The 18014-nt window shown below is 34.7% G+C and overlaps 1 protein-coding gene across 3 annotated transcripts in view; it reads right to left on the bottom strand.

The window, feature by feature from the left end:
- The window catches only part of RFX3 (regulatory factor X3), a 331048-nt gene that overhangs the window by 51787 nt on the left and 261247 nt on the right, over positions 1-18014 (bottom strand). For all 3 annotated transcript variants that reach the window (XM_027549369.1, XM_027549367.1, XM_027549370.1), the window contains 5 exons: positions 12142-12263; positions 10311-10423; positions 6145-6260; positions 5553-5707; positions 1501-1598 (listed from right to left, as the gene is read on the bottom strand). In XM_027549369.1, coding sequence (XP_027405170.1) covers positions 1501-1598; positions 5553-5707; positions 6145-6260; positions 10311-10423; positions 12142-12263 — 604 coding nt within the window. The remainder of the gene's footprint in view (positions 1-1500; positions 1599-5552; positions 5708-6144; positions 6261-10310; positions 10424-12141; positions 12264-18014) is intronic.

The raw sequence follows: 18014 nt of genomic DNA, 5'->3' as shown, positions 1-18014 counted from the left end.
TTAGACACATGTTCTACCTTAGGGAGGTTAACTATCTTACTCAAGACTACAGAGAAACTAAAGTACAGAGGTGGGATATGAATACAGGCATTTTGATAACAACTTCCAGTCACATTCTCATTATGCTGTTTCTACTGTCCAGCTGGATCATCTTTGTTGACTGAATGCTCAGCTGAAAAAAGGCTGCACATCCTTGAGAGAGGAGTAGCAGAAGACATCTTTCACCAAGGGAAACCACCCAAATCAATTCTGGAGATCAATGAGATGACCAATAGTGCAGCTGGATTGCTATCACAACCACTTGATGATACTGGGGTAGGAGATGCTTTCAGTTGTTTGAAAGTAATGTTATGACTATGACTGACTTTGTAAGTTGGAAAGCATTCCTCTGATTATCTTAATCAAAGAGCATCTCCTTTATTTTCTCACCTCAATGTGGCACTCTAGAACAGAACTGCCACGGAGGGAATCATTTCTGCAATGATGGAAATGCTCTACATATGTGTTACCTAATATTGTACCCACTAGTCACATGGGTTAAGATGCACTTGAAATGTAGCTAGTGTGACTGAGGAACTAAAATGTTAATGCAATTTAACTAAATTTAAATGTAAATAGCCACATGTGGTTAACCCTACCATATTGACAGCACAGCTCAATCAAGCAACAATCTAAGGTGGACATGTCCTTGAAATGTGACCTTCAGTATGTTTTAGAGATAGAATGTGTTATTGCAAACCTTAAGCCAAAACAGGAAGAACTGAGAGTTACTTGTGCTATCACAGACTTGTCAGCTACAAGAGCTTCAGCTACATTTTCAAACTGACAGCCAAGGCACATTGTTGGAGTCTGACAGGAGATACAGTTCCCGACAAAAGGCCACAAATGTGATTTTTGTTATCAAAGTTTGGACAGAATCAGTCCAATCTGTCAAGTGTGTTCACAGGTTAATCTAAAGTAACATGGTTAGTAGGGGAAAAAGTGAAGAATAGAATTCATATCTCCAGCTAAATAATCCATATTCCTGTAATATACTCAACTATGAGATAACGGTTCTCTTTAAGAAATGATTACTTGATTCACAAAAGCATTCTCCAGTGTTAAAAACAAAACATCCTGAAAAGCAAAATGGTTATTTCACATGAGCATTCAGAATATGAGTATAGTAGGGGACTTAAAAAAATCTAAAACTCATTCAAATGGAAATTATTTGCACATTCTAGGCTATTCTTTTCAATATTTGAAATTAAGCAACCTGAAATATACACTTTAGAAAAGGGCTGATAAATATACCACACCTACAATGCTTCTCTAGTCTCTCTGAAAGGAGTATTATCAAACAACATATCTTGTGAAGTTCTTTGCCACATGGTTATAAAATACAAATATAAAAATCAATGCTATATTTCACATAACATCATTTGATAGGACAAATTTAAAATTCATAGTTCATGACCATTTCCTAAACACAAAAGAAAAGGCAAGGACATGAAAGTGTACCTTGGTTTGTATCATTCTTTGTGGAATATTGTTCATGGCATTGGAAAGCCAACCTTCAAGGCTTTTTGCAAAATTTCGAATGGCTTGGGTCAAGGCACCTACATGTTAAAGAAGAGAAGCAGAACGAAACAAATACCAAAGAACATTAATCTTTATGCTAGAATAAGGGAAAACATACAACCATAGCATTTGAAATAGCACAAGACAGAACTTATCCTCATTAACAAGACTTTATTTAACATTATTCCTAACTATGAAAGAATCCAAATATTATATCGTGGGCTTTTTTTGTCTTAAAGCTATTTTGTTCCCAGATACTTATGACACTTCATTGGGAAATGAAAACATTCAAGCGTTTTTTGCTTATAACAACATATACCAGTTGTGAATATACGTATGGAATTTTCTATCTTAGACAAAATACTCTTTTCAAAAACATCTTTTTGCTCAAAGGCTAAGTATTGTCTTTAGAAATCTGGTGACTTTTTTCAAGCTCTTATTTTCATTTCTTTAGCTAGAAAGAAAATAATGCAAAGCTTTCTTTCTCTATGCATCTCTTTACATTGGAACATGTCAATTAGAGTAGTTATCTCTCACTGTTGTTGAAAAGTAAGGTAAAATTAAAATTGCCTGACTTGATATTCTGGATAACTATTCTCCATCTCACTGGCAGGTAGCGATAAAAGATTACTGTGATAAAACTGCTGTCACAGAGACCAATATTCTTAAGATATTCCTAAAATAGTCTGTTCCATATTCCTTGCATCTCTGTTAAAACCTAAGTAAGTATAGGTCCCATGAGAGCAACTTTTATGGTGGTCATAAAACAATTGGAAGCATTTTCCAGTATCAGGGGTGACTATGATTATTTTATTCTAAGGGATCTGCTTACTGAGATCCCTTACTGAGATAGGAAACAGAATTCTTCTCTTGTTCAACAAGTAATTCAGTCAGAGCATTTCATTTCATCTGTGCCCAAGGCTACACGGTATAGGGAGTAGTTTAAGACATTTAATAAATGTCTGAAGCACCCAGAACACAAAGCAGATCCTTGTGGGTTCCCTGTGATGCGGGTAGGTAGTGCAGTTGGTAGTCCATGATAAGAGACAGAGAAGTCACATTTTTACCCAAGGCTCCCAAGAGTATTAATGATGGGATCAAATTCCCTCATTTTTCTTCTGTGCTCAAAATAGTCTGACATGCATCTTTATTACTTTTGTTAAAGCAGAGTTAGACATAATTTAGCTTACTCAAATTGCTTGCATCAGATATAAATTATACTGATCCAATAATAAAATAACTAATTTTTAAAAGTTGTTTATTTAAGTGGTAAAATGACAAAAAAGATTTAAATGGCTATCTTTTTTTGGAAAAATACTCAAGTAGTGCAGATTTTAAACATGAGAATCATCCATTGGAAACCCTGAGTTGGAAATTTCTTGAGAGCTAAGTTTTTGAAATTTCCAAAGCTTCCCATATTAGTCAAAAAGAAAAAAGAAAGAAAAATATTTTTCTGCTGTATTATGTACTAGAACCATGGAGGGCAGGCATGAATGGAAATGAAAAAGAGTGAAAAAAAATTAAAGACCCTTTTTGAAAGTCAGTAAAACTTTGTTCAAGATTCAGTTTGATTATCTGTATTATGTATTTTTCTCTAATTAATAATTATTTAATCTGAAAAAACCAAGAACTGGGAAAAGCTACTTTAAAATTTTTAATATGGGTCTTCTTTTATTTAAACAAATTTAATGCTAGGGAGGTTATAAAATAAAAACATTATGTTTTATATCTCAAATGATTTTTAGTTTTTACTTTTTTGTATTATATGACATTTTGGGTCATCTTTAACTGAAATCATAATTTGTACATTTAAGTACTACCAGTTGAGTTCTTACACAATTTTTTTACACTTCACTTTATTTTTTCCATTTTCAGATAAATGTATTTTAGAGTATAGTAGCTTCAAGCTGACTTTAAATTAGTGTGATATGCAAACTTTTTTTTTTTTTGGCTAAAAAAAGGAATCCCATCTGGACAGTAAATGGTAGAGTGAAGTACTAGTAGCCAGGAAAATAAAATTTTCAAAAATAAAATTAAGTTTGTTCTCTCTATAGGGATTCATGTCAGATTAAATTGTGCAGATTGACTGACAACTTTTTCTCATGAATGGATGGTTAGAAATTTAAAGCTATTCTAAAACTAACTTGTCTCAGCTTGCTTATGATTAATACAAAAATGCATACAATCAGAAGACTGTGATTTAAACTGTATTTTAAGCTTTACTTTTGTTAAATCTTATTATAGAACAGGAATTAAAATTCCAAATTTACTTGGTAGGGTGGCACATTAATGTATCTTGTAATTTCAGAGAAACTATAAAACTATACTTATATAAAAATTCCTGAATTTGAGTTCTCTGAATGCAGAGACAGAATAAAATGTTTTTCAAACAAAAATTTGTGAAAAACAAAGGTCATGTGTATCGTGTACTTAAAAATTATGGGGCTTAAAACCATCTAAACTTGATACATGGTTCATGTTAGGTAACTGCTGAATTTACAAGTTAGTCTTGTGATGCTAACATAGAAGCAACAGATTTTAGAATTGTTTAACGAATACTGATGTTGTTGATTTGCCTCAAAGAAGGTGCTCACTGGCATTTTTTTCTTATATCTCATGAGAGAAATTTATGTTGGTGGCAAGATGTCATAGGCTAATGAGCTACCCTATGCAACTTTTCTTAAACATCTCTAGAGATTATTACTCAGAGCACAGGGAGTAAGACAAAAACAAGGAAAATCAGATTCTGGAACATAAATCAGTAGAGAATTTACATGTTGAAATTTTCCATGACAATGTCACTTTTAATCAATCTTTAGTCAGGACACCAACTGTCAGTTGGTGCAGTAGAGACGATATTAGCAATTTATAACAACGTGAGACTATGGCAGCTGAATTTTTAAAAAACTAATTTGTGTACATATTTATGTATGTTTATGTGTGTGTTCACTGATATTATATATAAATGTACATCTAAGCATACTTTTTTAGGTGGTGGGAAACATACATATCTTCCACTCTACCGTATTTTTAAAAAGAAAGTATAAACATACAAATGTTAAATCTTCACCTTTTCTTACTAAATCCCTATGTTAATATTTTCTGGAATACTTTAATACAAATTTACTGTGAACAGTGTACTTGAAGTACACAGTTGCTAATTTTACAAGCTAAAAGATTGTTTTACTTTATTAATGTCACTGTAGAGTAGCAATTCTGTTCCATTTCTCTAAAGGTTAAGTTTACTAGTATGTGCTCATAAAGATGTAGGCCTAAAATCTTTTCAACTGCTTCCAACATATGTATCCATAGTGGCTTTTAGACTGACACTTGCAAAAAAAAATAGCTTTGTTTGCAACAGAGTAGCTTAAAAAAAAAGCTATCACTTAAAAAAGTAATGTAACTTATCTACGTAATTCCTATTTGCTTCATGGCGGGAATACAATGCTCTTGCAGTTACATAGATTTTTCTCTCAAAATGCCAGTTAACCATTACTGTTAGTGGAAACTGCATTTGTAGTTTTTAACATGATGTCGGTGACAAAGTAAATGCTTTTAAAAGAAATTTAACTTCAGTAGAAACCAAGATAAATTCATTTCAAATCAAAAGCAACCGTGAAAGAGGCTGGTCTAGCAATCACAGATTTCAAAAATTAGGGGTTTTATGAAGGACACTGTGTCCTTGGGTTGAATGATTTTCACACTGGCTGACTGACCTGGGAGTGTTCTTGCAATTAGTCATCAGGGCTGTCACATCTTTAGGTTGTCTTTCTTCGTCAAAAAGAAAATGAAAGATTGAAAAACAGAATTTTTCCCTTTTAACTACAGTGTTGCTCTAGGCTGCTTTCATGCAATACTCTGTGTTGCGTGTTTTCTATGTGGCAAATTTAAATGAGATTAGAATCACTCTAGTTTGCAACGTCACTACCCGAAACTTCCTGGGTGGAATGTAGGAGAACAAAAGCATCCGTACTTGTCTGCATTTAACTTACTAGGAATAGGTCTAAGGACGTCGGGGATGAGAATCTCCACCAAAGCCTGGTACATCCCATGGTCACAGTTACACATCCATTTCAGGATAGACTCATGTTTGCACAGAGTTATCAGCTTTGCTTTCGGAAGTCGACTTTCTATTTCACTCAGATTGCTGGTGTGAATAAATGTAGCAAATGAATAGATGGCAAATGAGGATAAAAAAGAAAATGGACTTTAAAAATAGTTTTAGTTTATCAAATATTACTGAGGTTAGAACTATACCACCACTGCCCTGGTGCCATACGGCTGGATATATAAAATACTCCCCCGGAGCTGCCTATGCACGTTAAGACTTTCTGACAGTATGAAAGGCAGATATGATACTAAACCCATGAGGATGAAATAGTTCTACCGCAGTCCCCCAAATCAATAAAAATGGGAGCTATAATACACACGCTGAAACCTCAAGAGAGTACTTTGTGGTTTATTTCAATCTCTTCAATTAAGGTTATCAGGTAAGGTTCACAACTGGTATACATATCTCTAATTTATTAGCTGTGACATCTACTCAGCCATGAAAATGAATTGGAAAAGCATATTGATTCTGACCTTGACTCAGTAATGGTAGTGCCGTCAGCTGGAGTTGAGGGAGAATAGCGCCAGAATGTTTGCCACAATTTTTCTATCAGGCTAAACTGAAGATTCACAACAACATCCAATATTGCCTACAAAACAAAATGGTTATTGATATTACCTTACAAAATCACTTATGGGGATGTGTGAGGAGTACATACTGTAACAAGACTTAAAAGGTAAAGATACTTTTGGGCTCATAAACTGACATAGTGAAACTAGACTAAGTTTTGCCAATGGAAATGGGAACACAAAAGAGATTAGCTAGAGACAAGGAGGAAAATATCTCATACATAAATGATTAAGAAGGGTAACTTGTATTCCTCTCAGAATGACCTCACACCCCACCCTTATTTTTACCTCTTTTCTCTCTATTATCAGGCTTGCTTCCCTACGCTTTCTTTCACCCATTAACCCACTGCTTCCCTGGTTGCCTCCACTCTTGTTAGATTCATATGGGCACAGAACATAGATTTGAGTCACATCAGCCTTCACTGGACTGTGTCCACTGGTCCTAAAAGAGGGCAAAAGATAAAGGTGTGGAGGTGCCTGTGCGTGGCAGATGGAGTTAGGGCTAAGTTAGCTTGGCCTAGGGCTGCAGACCATGGCTTCTGAAGCATTCCTAGCCAAGCAGAGGCTGGGGGCAGAAACTAGAATTAGGCTGACCTTCCAAGGGTAGTGCCTGTCTTGGCAGAAAAAAAGCCTCTCTGTGGTCACACAGTGGCTTCCTCTCATTCCTCTTTGCACACACTCCCTTTAGAGAGAAGCTGTAAGACTCTCTCTCCTTTTTAACCTTGAGGGCATGGGCCTCACCTCTCCTGCTTAATTTTCTCAGATCTCCAGCTGCATCAAGATATTTTTTTCGATGATGCTAAAATTTGCCACTTTCATTAGCTTTTGATGATCATATTTAATTTCACCCTGTCATTGCAATTAGTCTGCAAATTTGCCTTCAGATAAAGGCAGTCATAAAACTAAATAACCTATTTGTGCAAAGATCCCGTGATTCTGTGATTATTTTGAGTATAAAAGACAAGTCCTCAGTATAATGTGTTTGATGTCATCAGCATTGAGAACAAAAACACGTAAAACAACACCTTCAAGATCTGCAAAATTCACAGAAACTAAGAGACAAGAAGAAGCAACTGAGAGAATCAATCTGAACATTTAAAGAAGAAAGAGGAAACCATGACTTCCTAATGCTGGAGTATGTGCTACTTGTGTAGACCTGGCCTTGTGCATGGTACAGAGAATAACTAATGTTCTACACAAAGACACTTTGAGACCAATTCAAATATTAAGTAAAATTTGTTTGGGAGCATGTTTTGGGAACTAGAAGGAAATGTTGCAAGTAGTTGGATGATGAAAATGAAGGGAAGGGGACAAATTAATATCACACTCCTCACCCTTTAATATCAGCAACAATAAAAATGCAAAAGCAAGCCCTGAAAGTAAAGGGCATCCAGATATGGCTGCTCCCAGCAAAACCCAAAACCTTCTCAGGAGGCAAATTATTATACCTGCTTTCTTGAAAGATTCTAACTTAGGCTTCTTCTGACAGACATCTATTAATGGAGCAACTAGTAATATCTGATCTAATACCTTATATGTCTCTAGTTATGAGACTGATGTAGGAACACTATGCATATATAGAAAGGAAAAATTACTGTTAGAGCAACTTGTATTGAAACTTATATTTGTTCCTTATGTAACTAGTGATCCTTTCAAAGTATCTTTGATAAACCAACTATGAGAATTCCAAATAACAGTCAAAATAGGTATGTTACTCTTTCTTAAAAACATAAACAATAGGAAATATGAAATAAAATAAGGCAAGTAACAAATTCAGTGCACCTTAAATTAAGTATCTCTTCAAATTAAATAACCTCAAATAATTCTATTGAAAGGACATTTGTATCAGCCTCATTCACAAATGAATAAAACGTTTTGTCATCTGTCCACCCACTTTTAAATTTGTTCAGACTAAAATGTATGGCAAATATAGTTTAAAATAATCCTAATGCCACTAGCCTAAAGCAAACCACCATTTATAGGACTGGATCTGAGACCCAAGTACCTGTCCATCAAAAGTTTAGAAGTGCGACAGGAAACAATAATTAGGGACTTCCTTTTCATAGATGACTTTATGTTCCATGAGAGTGGCCATGACTACTGGTAACTCTGAAACAAATGAGGATCATTCTATGAACTGCCATTTCCCATGTAGATTAATTACTATAAATGTTCCTTTCTCTTCATATACAGTGTGCATGCGCTAAGTTGCATCCAATTCTCTGCGGCCCTATGGATTGTAGCTTGCCAGGTTCCTCTGGCCATGGGATTATCCAGGCAAGAATACTGGAGTGCATTGCCATACCCTACTCCAGGGGACCTTCCCAACCCAGGGATGGAACACACGCCTCAAATGTCTCCTGCATTGGCAGGCAGGCTCTTTACCACTAGTGCCACCTGGGAAGCCCTCATATAGAGTATTCCTGACAATTAATGAAAATTTTATAATCCAAATAATATTTTCATCTTTATTGGGGGAGTTTTTCATTTAGATTGATTTTAGTGTATATTCTTTAGAGTTGTAAATAATCATTCCCCAAGTTATATTTTGAATAATATGATAAACTTAAAAAAAATCTAAATTATATTTGTATAGGCTGGGTTGCTTGAAGCGAGTTTCACCTGAACACAGAGCAATGAGAAAATGATTAGAGCATCTATACATAAACCTTTGAATAGACATGATATTCACATAGAAAGCAAAAGAGAAGTTTTTTTTTCCTTGATAAGTAAGGATCATCCAGAAATTCTCTAATACTGGAAAAAGTACAGCAGTGGAAGAGAAATGGACAGTGTTTTTCATCATAACAAGAAATGTTGGGAACAAACTGGCGGGACATGTTGAAAAATACTTATGGCACATGATTTGTTAATAAGGAGAGAACTTGCCCTTGGTTGTTAATAACCTAGCACCCTTGACAAGCACTCAGATTCACTCAAGCGGTTCTTATTTCTGGAGTAGGAAAAAAAAAAACCTGTGAATGCTATGAGCTGAGACTTCTCACTACATACTGCATCGTCAGCAGTCAGGAGGACTGCCCAAGGATTATCTTTTACTTCTAAGTAGATCATAAATAGCCCTGGAATAAAGCTACTTAAATTCTAAACAGTTCCTCTTTGAAAAGGAGGGATACTTTAGAAAATTCCTATTGCAATCTGCTATCTTCTTTCTGCCAGGTAAGTGGCCAGTATATGTGGACTTGGAGAGAATTCACCTCCTGGAGACAACGTATCCAATTCTGATCTGGGCTAATAAGAAAGGAAGTAGGAGGAGGGATGGAAAACACCAAGAGAAGACTCAGGGTCAAAAAGAAACAAGCAAAACTAGAGCCTCAATGATCCCTGGAAGGAATGCCTAAACATTTCTAGAAAATAGTTTTTGATAAAAATACATATTTACAGTATAAAATTCAGAAGATTAAAAAGGGTGTATTAAAAAATTAAGCCTGTTTCCCCTGACTCCTTAAACTCAGTTTTGATCCCAAAGGCAACCAGCTTTAATATTTTGTTCTTTCTTCTGGAGAGATGTATACAGCATGTTCTTTTTCATGAAAACAATAGTATGCTATACTCACTGTTTTACATCTTGCATTTTTCTTAAAAATAAATCCTGGAGCTTGTTCCACAAAAGCACATTTAGAGTTGCCTATTCTGTTTAATGGTTGCATAGTGTTCAACTCTATAGATTATACCATATTTTATTTATTCAGTCCCTGTTAGATACTGAAGTTATAATCAATCTTTTGCATTAAAAACCATAATGCAACAAGTTCCCTATACACTTATATCTTCAACCACATGTAAGGATTTTTCTAGGATAAGTACCTAGAAGTGGAACTGCTTCATCAAAGGATTCGTATCAGACTAGGCTAAGAGGATGGAAAGTAAAATTTATTCTCCCCTTCATGCTTCACTTCTCCAGTTTGAGACAAGAAAAAAACAGCTTATCAGTGTTCAAAGAAATATGAACTAACTTCATCTGTCCTCTAGGAATACATTGGAGTATTTGTTTTAGCCAGTTGTCTGGAAAAACTTAGCTTGTGTCCATACTATGTTTTGAAAAGACCTACCTCACAGTGCTCTCGATAAAGACTCTGCAGTGACTTGATATCCTCAAAGGTAGTACCATCTGGCAGAGAAGAGATTTCAACTTCTCCAAACTCTGGAAGTGCTCGAGATGCATCTGTTACCATGACAACACAATGGAAAAAAGTTACTGTGGATGGTGCCAATTAAAGACTAATGAAGGAAAATTTAAGCAGACTAAAAAGGAAAAAAAAATTAAAGGTCAGAGGTCCAAAAAGTAAGGACTTTGCATTTTAAGGACTAGTATTTTATAAACCAAAGTTACAGCAGCAGCAGCACAAAAGAATAGAGGGAATAGTTTTAAAATTTTGGAGAAACTAAATTTTCACTATGATTATACTGGAAATAACATATCATAGTGTCTCTCAATACAGGACCCCTATGATAAGAAAAATACCTTGAGCTGGCCAGTATCAATTTTAGTTATTTTTATCATTTTGTTACTTAGGTATATAAAATACATTAGCTTTAAACTCATTATGCTTATACCTCTCATATAATCATAAAACAAAAGACCTACAAACTAAGTATAAAGAAACCTAAAAAAATAACATTAAATTAACAATGTTAATTTGTATGATAGATGATGATGCTGTCCTATAACTGAATCTTTCATGACATGAATATGGTATTGACTGCTGCAGTGCAGGAACTTTTGAGTTTGACAACCAACACATACTTCATGGTGGCTGGTTCTCCCATTATGTTTCTATATTCAAATAAGCTGTGAAACTTTCCTCCACACAGAGCACTGGGACATCATTGAGCCTTCCCTTGGGATGAAGCCGTAATTTACATAGTAAGTCTGTTCTTTTCTCATTAGCTCTGGACAATTAATGCAATACACTTTGGTGCCAGCCTTATCATAAATTCAAATGCAAATGTGGAAACTAAATCTTCAGAACAGTATTCGTTCTAGTCTTCTAGGTAATCCAAAATATGCTTTTTTTTTTTTAAAGATTATAATTGAAATAAGAACATAAAATAAGAAACATAAAAATTCTTGTTGAGAGCTCATATGTCTATAAGAATATACTTGAAGACTCCAGTTTGTGAATGCACCATAATGTTCTCATACTTCAGCAGCTATTCTGTCCTGAGAGTACATTTTAGTTGTCTTTGTCAGAGAGCGCACATAGACACATATACACACACACAGACACATACACATCCGATACATTCTACTAATTTTGATCTGTTGTACCGAAACTATGCATGTTTATCCCTAGAAAAGCTGTCAATTAAAGTGCAAAATGGCATTTTGCACTTTTAGCTTTTACAGGAATATGCAAAATGTTCAAGTTCCACTTCCTTAACTCCTAAGTAACAAGAAACATGTATACCATTTAGAAAACTACAAAAATAGGAAATACTATGATCAATTTAAAAGAATAAATTACTTAAAAGTTTATAATTTTTTCTAATCTGAGATTGTAGCATATGCAACTTTTTACATAGGAAATGAGAACTGCTTCTGGCACTTGAAGTTACTAATACTACTGAAACTACAACACAATTTTGATCACAAAAGCCCAATTAATACAAATTCCGGGAAACAATTCCACAGAAATGAGCCTTTAATTCATATGAATTTAAAAGTTTTACATAGCTTGAGATTTTTAAAAATAAGTCTAGCGGACACAAAAAAAGTAGAAATGAACTAGAACTATCACATAATGTGTATAGTTTCAGCACACACGAAAAATCTATGTAATTAATACCTGTAATAGACATTGTACTTGGATAAAACACTACTGTAGTTCTCTTGTTTTCAAAATTCCAATAACAACTAATACGCATTACACCTTAACATACCTAAAAACTGTTGATGATGTTGACTTTGGGCAATTACAGTTTGCTCAACAGATGTGCCTGTCTGTTGACCACTTCCTGTGAAACCATCTGCAACCCCATCCACTTTCTGCATAGGCTTGTACCTAAAAATATTAGATGGGAAAAAACAAATAAACCAAATTATTCTTTGCTTTTTTGTACTACACAAAACTCCCAAGGCATTCAATTTTATCTTCTTTAACTGTCTCATGATAATTGTAAAAGATTTTCTTCCTTGATAGTCTCATAAAGTTAGGATGAGGAAATTTTTTAAATTGTAAAAAGAAAAAAGGAGAAGCACTTAGGAAGGGCACCCATTTTCAAAAATTCAGAAATTTAGCTAAGAATGAAAGAGTTATGAGATATTTCTTTGGACAGCAGTGGTAAGGAAGTCCATGATTATACTTTTAATACACTATTTGAACATAATTCTTAATGGCCAATGGATCAAGGGAGAAACATTTTAAATACATTGGGATGTGAATCTGAATTAAAATCTAGGAGTTTGGGCCCGAGAAATGTTTAAAATGGCTTTTATTCAATTAATATTTCCAAAATGTGGTTCAGCCTAAAACTCAACCATACTGTTTTCCATATCACCTAAAACCTCCCATGCATCTCAACACATTAATCTCCCTTGACTTCTGTCCATATCTGCAAATATAAAGACCATAAGCATCAGCTTGTAGCAAAACGCATGCAAAAATCCATCTATAAACCTGAGTCATCAAATTTTAAAAAGTAAAAAGAATAAAAGTCACCTATAGTTATGTATTTATCTTTAGGTCCTAGTCATATAAACTCAAGAACTTTCCATACTGTTAAAATATAAAAAATATGCTTCAACAGCATAGGCAAGAAAGAAGGACACCTGGGAGAGAAATACCATAGGAAAAATGCATAGGTAAGTCTCCTAAGATAAGAAAATATAAAATAAGAAATAAGCAGCAACTATAATTTCTTCTGTTTCTAAGATCTCAAATATTTTTATTCATTTTAGAAATTTAAAAAAACAGATAAATGTAATAAAATGTTAAAATCTACAATAAGTTTATTATCTACACTTATGTACTTTATAATATTTGTCCTTCCATTTCTCCCCATTTCTAAATCTATTTATAAACAGAACCACCTAATAGTCTTACCATCCAGATACTTGACTCTTACACTGATACCATAAGTTAACTGTTAATAGTGTGTTAATATGAAGTTATTGTGAATAGCAATGTCCCCAATACATGAACAAGATATACTCAAAGACGCCTACAGTCTGACAACAGATAGGAAATGAATGAACCGGGTGAAACATCAGACAAACTAATGCTGAGGTTGCCTTAGGAAGCAATTCAACTTTGAATGCTATGATGACTTAGATAAATGAAACTTCCATGAAAAACTGCAGAGTCACTCATAATGACATTTACTTGTATTTTTTATGTGACAGGAATCTCACAAAGAACTATATGAAAAGCAAAACTAAAGTCAGAAGATGAACAGGGTGAACAAAGGATACAACACGCTTCATTCTTGTTATCATTTTAGTGATGACCCTGTACACCAAAACGTCGGTTGTTATTTTCTAATGATATAAAAGAACTCAAGCCTATTCTTTTATATAATGGAAAAAAACATCTGAAAGTACTTTTCAATTGGGGCCACATCAAGAGATAACACATGGTTTAGTACTGTAGTGTGCTAGAAGTGCCATTTATTAAAAAAAAAAAAGAATGTTTTTCTGATTTTTCCCCTCCTTAAAGAATCATCTTAGAGCGGCAAAGAAAAAATCCTTTGTGAGGCAAGAACTTTGAGTACTTTTGTGGGGGAGCAGTTACTAACCATTCTGTTCTAGAAGACTTTAATGATTTTATCTTTAGGGAATACAGTTAGAGAAGCTTTTATCCTCATTGATCCATTCCAGGTTTCATTTGATTTTAGCCTCCTTTTTTCAACTATGAAATTTTATATCACTAATAAAAGAAGCTAAAATTGTTTAACTATGTTTCTTCATTTATGTAATAGAGTTTGGGGATCACGGAGTTAATAAACAAAAGTGGTTAAAGGGACTTGAATTACTTACTCTAGAGAAGAGCAAAATGGAAATATTTCCTATAGTCTTCAATTATATTAATTTTCAATGTAGGATGAGAGAGTAATTATTAGACTTTGTCCAGCTATGCTTTATCAGTTTCCTTTGTCCTGCACAGCATCTAGTGTACTACAGATGTTTAGCAGGCACAAATATCAAGGACCGTAAAAGGATATGACATATAGTCATCTCAGACTGACATACAGACATTGTACACGTGCTGTGTCATCTTTTACTTGCACACAGTGCTCAGCAAGCCTATAGTCTGCAAGGAAAATGAGCTACTTCCTCAGAAAGATGAGAGTTATCTTTAATAAGCACTCAAATCACAATACATTATAATTAATGAATGATTATACTTAATAGTAATGATACTGAGTGAGAAGCACTGATTAGAGGTATATTCTAGTATATAGGAGATTCAAAAATTCATTAAGATTAGCTTGTAGAAAAAAAGGAAATAAGTTAATTCTGGAGAAATTTCTTCAGGTCAGTACTTAAGAACAAATCTTTTAAAGAAGAGGTGAAGATAAAAAAAAGAAAATACATTCAAAACTGGGCAATAGGAGGTTTAATTCTAACCATAGAGTAAGGGTTGCAAAGTGAATGATGGATTGAATGGATTGGGTGAAAATGCACTAAGTGTTTCTATTTTTGCTTGCCTGGGTAATAATAAAGTGTTAGTCACTCAGTTGTGTCCGACTCTTTGTGACCCGTGAACTGTAGCCCACCAGGCTCTTACATCCATGGGATTTACTAGGCAAGAATACTGGAGAGCATTACCAATTCCCTCTCCAGGAGATAGATCTTCCTGACTCGGGGATCAAACCCAGGTCTCCTACATTGCAGGCAGACTCTTCACCGTCAAAGCCACCAGGGAAGCCCTTCGCCTCAGTAATAGGACCTCTACATGCCAGAAGCTTATGTTGTATCTCTTTAGAAAAAGCTGTGAAGACAAGTTTGGGAGGGTTTTGTGACATAAAGAATGACAAAAGAGATTTCTGTGGTGGTCTAGTGGTTAAGAATCTACCTTGCAAAGCAGAGGACATGGGTTCGATTACTGGTCGGGAAACCTATGATTCCATATGCCACGGAGCAACAAAGCCCACACATCACAACTACAGAGACTGCATGCTTCAAAGCACTTCAGAGCCCACAGTCCACAACTACTAAAGCCTGTGCACTCTGGAGCTTGCCCACTGCAACCACTGAGCCTGTGTGCCACAGCCAGAGTTCATGCACCACAACAAAAGATCTCACGTGCTACAACTAAGACCTGATGCAGCCAAACAGGTAAGTATTGAAAAAGAATGACATCGGAAGGGAAGATTTATAGCTCATATACAAGAACAGTATGAGTGCGGGCCTATAAATAAGAGAGAGCTTCCAGGCAGTGCTGACTTTTCCTAGTAGTGGCATTTCCAAACGCCAGGTATTGCCTGGTACTAAATTAATACTTAGAAAGAAACCCCAAGAAATTAGAAATATTGAACTGAGGAAAGCTGGATGTTCATTTTTCTGATGTCCTATCTAAGGATAACATCCTATCCCTGCCATTACTTTAGAGCACTGGGGCTTCCCAGAGAAGGAGGGAGTTGAATAGGAAGTTGAATAGCCACATTAAACATAAGATAAACAAATACATGTGGTAACTGACTCTTCTTGGAAGAAATAGTTATAGATGATATTATATTAAGTTTTGAAAGCTATTTATATATCAGTATCTGCTGCTGCTGCTGCTAAGTCACTTCAGTCGTGTCCGACTCTGTGTGACCCCATAGACGGCAGCCCACCAGGCTCCCCCGTCCCTGGGATTCTCCAAGCAAGAACACTGGAGTGGGTTGCCATTTCCTTCTACAATGCATGAAAGTGAAAAATCAAAGTTAAGTCACTCAGTCGTGTCTGACCCTCAGCGACCCCACGGACTGCAGCCCACCATGCTCCTCCGTCCATGGGATTTTCCAGGCAAGAGTACTGGAGTGGGGTGCCATTGCCTTCTCTGATCAGTATTTGAGTAGGTTTCAAAAAAATTCAAATGCTAGGCTTACCGTAGATCTATCCAACAAAATCTTTGAGAATAGGGATTAGGAATTTATTATTTTAACTAGCTTCTCATATATTTCTTAGGTAGTCTTCACAGAATTAGTCTATAGGAGCATCTTTACCCAATAATAAATTCATTCAGTCAAATGTAGAAATAGAACCATAACATTACAGAAAAGTCATTTTTATAAGTCATTTCTCAATTTTTTTCAATAAACTATATTTGGAATATAAATAACTCTCTCTGAATAGATGGTGGATGATTAAATGAATGTATGAATGAATGGTCAAGGTAACACCTTTCACTGTATCAGACCATCAATTGATCTTAACAAATAGAAAACCTAGATAACAAATACCTACTTTACTATAGGTAAAGTATTGTAGGGGCATAGCTTTGAAAAGGCTGCGTATGCATAGAATTTTCCAGGATGCTTTAATATTCCGTTGGCTTACATGATAATCCAACATTATCTTAGCTCTGGTTGAATTTCAAGTGACCTTACAGCACTGAAACACAGCTTTCAGATTTCCTATCCTTTTTTTAAATTTATTTTTTAATTGAAGGATAATTGCTTTAGAGAATTTTGTTGTTTTCTTTCAAACATCAACAAGAACCAGCCATGTCTCTATCTTTTCTAAATAAAATAATCTCTATTTAAATACTAAAATTACCAAAAAAAAAGTTTTCTACTGAAAAAAATTTGTTGAATCTTTCAAAAAACAAAACTCTTTAGTGTTTAAGAATTCTCTCCTTTTACTCCCATTTATTTTTACAAATTTATTATTTTATAATAGGCTTTCTTATAGTAGATTCTTAGTGCTCTTGAGTTGTGTGTGCTCTGATAAAGACCTGTGCTACATCAAATGAACAAACAGCTCTTGGTTTCAAAATTAGTAAGAGCCAAACGATAATTTTAACAGCTTGCAACTCCATGGGCAATCAGAGCTAAAGTTGTTAATGATTAAGAAATCAAAGAAACTCTAATGCTTTAATAGCTGGGCATTATGCATGAAACCTGTCACTAACAAAGAAACTTGGAAAATTATTAGGAATCTTCCCCCATGGGGTTAGTCATAGCTGTTATTTAGAACTTGGACAGCTGTAACTCTACTGTAAAATAATATCTAATTCTGTCAATAATCTCACACATACAGACACTGAAGGAGTTCAATGGAAGGCAAAGAAGGGTATATATTTACTATCACATTCAACTAATGTAACAGGTAGAAGGATTTTCAACAGACTAAATGAACCATTTGGACAACTATCTTTGAACCAGGAGAAAAATGCACAAGCAAGATGTAAAATCTGAGCTGTATAGGCATTTAGAGTCATCATTATGCTTGTAACTATAGAGAGTACAAAATCATTTGATTTGCATGAGCAAACCTAAATGTTGAGCTCATAACTGGGACAAAAGGTTAAAATTTTCTGCAGGAATCATGACATTCCCTTTGGAAAAATTGTCCCAGAAAATTCTTAGGTGACTTAAGGTATGAAGTAAATCAAATGATATAAACATGAACAGATCAGAAGAAAATAATGTTGAGTGTCATCTTTTCAGAATAGTAATGGACTTCTTGATGTCACACTGAATGTTTCTATCTTGACTTCTAGCATCAACCCTGCTGATTAATGACAGTTATTACAACTTTTCAATCTTTGTTAGTAGCTCTATATTTGTCTCGTCATTAGCTCTACATCTATAATTGGGAAAGAAGA

The sequence above is a fragment of the Bos indicus x Bos taurus genome, chromosome 8 (genome assembly GCF_003369695.1).
Source record: "Bos indicus x Bos taurus breed Angus x Brahman F1 hybrid chromosome 8, Bos_hybrid_MaternalHap_v2.0, whole genome shotgun sequence".
Classification (NCBI taxonomy): domain Eukaryota; kingdom Metazoa; phylum Chordata; class Mammalia; order Artiodactyla; family Bovidae; genus Bos; species Bos indicus x Bos taurus.
This window is presented reverse-complemented; position numbering and strand designations above follow the sequence as displayed.